General features: G+C 30.6%; 1 protein-coding gene across 1 annotated transcript; it reads left to right on the forward strand.

Annotated features, from left to right (window-relative positions):
• The first annotated feature begins 396 nt into the window (after positions 1–396).
• On the forward strand, positions 397–2,613 carry LOC139863379 (uncharacterized). Its single transcript, XM_071852017.1, has 7 exons — positions 397–501; positions 633–745; positions 828–878; positions 1,028–1,116; positions 1,472–2,041; positions 2,126–2,310; positions 2,393–2,613. The coding sequence occupies exons 6-7, from the start codon at positions 2,241–2,243 to the stop codon at positions 2,611–2,613; spliced, it is 291 nt and encodes a 96-aa protein (XP_071708118.1). The 5' UTR covers positions 397–501; positions 633–745; positions 828–878; positions 1,028–1,116; positions 1,472–2,041; positions 2,126–2,240.
• The last annotated feature ends 911 nt before the right edge of the window (positions 2,614–3,524 follow it).

A 3,524-nucleotide genomic window follows, 5' to 3' on the forward strand; every position in this document is an offset into this window, starting at 1 on the left:
TATATGGTATATGTTATAATTTATTCCTTTCAATATACCTAACAAAATTTTGAAATGAAAAGGCCTAGTGTAAAAAGGGAGTATAATGTTTTTATACATATTTGGCCATTCTACTAAATACTAGTAAAATGCCATAAATATGACATCACTTTTTAATTTTTTTTACCATACCTTAAAAAAATAAAATAAAGGGACACATGGCACCTCCTAACCCTCATGTGATGACATCATTAATCATTTATTTTTACATTAAAAAAATCTTAACAAATTAATTACTCTAAATACAGGTAATAAATTAAATTAAAAAAGTAAAAAGAAAAAAAAAGTAAAAAAGTAAATCAAAGATACGGAGCAGAAAAGTGCCCACCTGTGCCTTCACTGTGGCTTCACCCTTTTTCTATGTTCCAATTTCAAAATCAAATAGCTATGAAGAAACCATCCTCATCCATCTTAAACTTCTGCATCTTCATCTTCTTCTTCTTCCACAAATCGATGAATCAGGTATTTTTTGAAATGTTCTTACTAATCTTTCCAGATTCGTTCTTCCTACCCGTCATTTTTAGGGTTTTTTAGATTTTGAAATCTTTATCTTCTTCAACTTAGATAGTCATTTTTTTGGGTTTTCATTCAAGATAAGAAGTATTGCAGCGACCGCCGATTATTATTTGAAATTGGGGTTTCAGTTTTTGGTCAAGAACGAAGGGTGTTGTTAAATAACACGATCGATTCGATAGTGTTACATAAGGTATCTTGACTGGTTATATCATAATCAATTTAAGTTAGATAACAATCAATAAATTGCATTGAGAAATCTTAACTGTTTTCAGGATGAAGAAAACCAATAAATTGCTACCGTATCCGTCTCTTGCATCGTTAAGGTATTTTATCCAGATTTTTTTATTTCATTTATCTATTCGTTTTTTTTTTTTTTTTTTTTTTTTTTTTTTTTGAAAAGCACTACTTTAAGGTATTTATCTATTCGTTTTTATTTGTCATTTAAGTTAGATTCAAGATAATATATGTGTAGTTTTGCTTGAAATCGTGAATCCGCTGGTATGGAAGAAGATACATGTGATGGTTTTGTAAGCACTACTTTAAATGGAAGAAGATAATTTTGTAAGTACTCTTCATTTGTCGTTCTATACTTCTTCTAATACAACTATGATATTAACATGATTACTTAATTTGGACTGAATTAAGACTTTAAGTTGTATGATTTATTATGGTCATGTAATGAAATGCTTAAATGAAAAAGAAGGTGAAACCTTAACATGCTATCCGGGTATTGATTAAAGTAAGCTGGGTTATCGTTGTGGAATGTGGTAAGAGGTACATGACGATGGTTGTATGAAGGAAAACATATCATCTTTTAACCAAAACTCTAAAAATGTATCAAATACATGTGGTAATATTGACCCGTTTACTAATTTTACATGCTTTATACGAAGTTGTGATGGTGTTTCTAATGCAGTTTGAAGAATGAAGGTTATGAGAGCAATCACTTTTTAGAGCAAAACATTTTTTCTAGGTATTTTGGTATCTTTGATTTTGTCCACTTTGAATGATTTTGGTTTCTCTTGATCTACTTAAAATGGCCTGTTAATAATTGGTAATGTTTGGGGCCAAAAGGGTTGGAGATGAGCAACTTTGGTGACTGGATTTAATATGTTTTTCTAATTTTGCCCACGGAAGTTCTAATCCAGTAAACCCTTATTCTGAATTTGATTAATGTGTTATGTGATTATCCCCATGGTTTGGTTTTTGTTTTTTAAGAGTTATAATGGTTATTTATTCACGATTCTTTATTCTTTATATCTATAGGTTTACTTTTATGATATATATATTTAATTTATATTCATATTAAATATATTTACTATGAAGGTGTTTTATGTAATGTCTTTTGTAAGAGACTTTCAATTGATTGTTCTTGTCATTGAAGCCTGGATACCATTTTGCACTGTTGATATTTGGTAAACAGATTGATGGTTAACTTACTTTAAGAGTTTAGCAACTGGATGTTAAGTGTGATACCAAACCTAAGGTATTGTATTCATTTCAATTATCATTTTTATGAATATTAACAATTTTGTCTGCTAAAATAATTCATATTGATTGTCATGACAAGGTCCAAATCTAAGCCTATGTTGGGGTCTAATCGGGTGGGTCAAAGGTGGCACATTGGCTAAGGTTTTAAGTAGCACGGGGTGACCGTAGCATGTTGGGGTCTAATCGGGTGGGTCATGGGGAATACATCGTCAATGCTCACTCAATACGATATCGAAGAAGTCCAAGAATATTGCAACAATACATGTAAGTCATCAAATAATTGTTTTTTAGCTAACTGGTTTTGTAATTTTGATTAATTTATTTTTTTAATCTGATTTGATGATAGTTTCACAACATGAGATAGTTTCATTGTATCATTGGTTTTGTCAGTTGGATCGTAATAGTGGTGGATTCATCTCTGCTAATGAATTCCTTTCTGTTCCTGAATTTGTTGTTAATCCGTTTTTTGTTTTTGTTTGGGTCAATAACAATTTGACCAACGTTATAAATAACAGTAGAAGTTTATATAAAAAGTTTATAAATAGTTTTCAAACAATTAGAGATTAATTAGTTTATATATTATTGCATGTGACAATTTCTATCTATTGATTTGTGGTGTGTCTTTTGAGGTAATATTGTTATCAGATTATATAATTCTTTTTGGTCTATGTTTTGAGGTAATTAGTTATATATTATTGCATGTGACAATTTCTATCTATTGATTTGTGGTGTGTGTTTTGATTGTCGTTCTTTCGAGTATTTAGTTAAACATTGTTGTTTTCTATTTCGTAGAACTTGATGAATTATGTTATTTTATCTACATGTTATAACATATCTTTCAAAAAAATTTGCTTTAAAATCCCGTAATTCTACGGATCTCTGTACTAGTAAGATACTAAAAGACCATACCCAAAAATGGGGCTACTTTTTTAAAAAGTAATATAGACCAACCATAAGAGGTCAACCATAAAATGTGTCATGAACTCATGATATGGTCTTGTACTCCATATCAAACCAACAACTTTCCCCTCCAGATTTTATAAGATTGACATAAATCTTCCACTTAACCATTTACAATTTTTTTTTTTTTTTTTTTTTTTTGAAAAGCAAGAAACAATTTATTAAGGGTGTGTTTGGATGAAAGTAGCTGTAGTGGAGCTGGAGCTGGAGCTGGAGCTGGAGCTGGAGCTGGTAGTTTTTATAAGTGTTTGGTAAACTAACTGTAGCTTATTTTTCAGTTCATTAAGCTCTACTTTTTTTCATAAGCTACTGAAAGTAGCTTATTTTTCCAGAGCTTATGATTTTCATAAGCTCTACTTTTTTGGTCTACCAAACGAAGCTTATGATTTGGAGCTTATTAAAATCATAAGCTCACGCTCCTATAAGCTCCCATAAACCCCAAGAAGCTCGTCACCCAAACACACCCTAAAACACGGAGAAATTACACGAGCGGGAATATCACCCGAAAGAAACTCTAG

The sequence above is a fragment of the Rutidosis leptorrhynchoides genome, chromosome 8 (genome assembly GCF_046630445.1).
Source record: "Rutidosis leptorrhynchoides isolate AG116_Rl617_1_P2 chromosome 8, CSIRO_AGI_Rlap_v1, whole genome shotgun sequence".
In the NCBI taxonomy this organism is placed as follows: domain Eukaryota; kingdom Viridiplantae; phylum Streptophyta; class Magnoliopsida; order Asterales; family Asteraceae; genus Rutidosis; species Rutidosis leptorrhynchoides.

Excerpts from the sequence above, each read along its gene's own strand:
- LOC139863379 (XM_071852017.1), top strand. The coding sequence starts at position 2,241 with ATGGGGAATACATCGTCAATGCTCACTCAATACGATATCGAAGAAGTC. Across the intron at positions 2,311-2,392 it reads AGAATATTGCAACAATACAT|TTTCACAACATGAGATAGTT; the intron begins GTAAGTCATCAA and ends ATTTGATGATAG.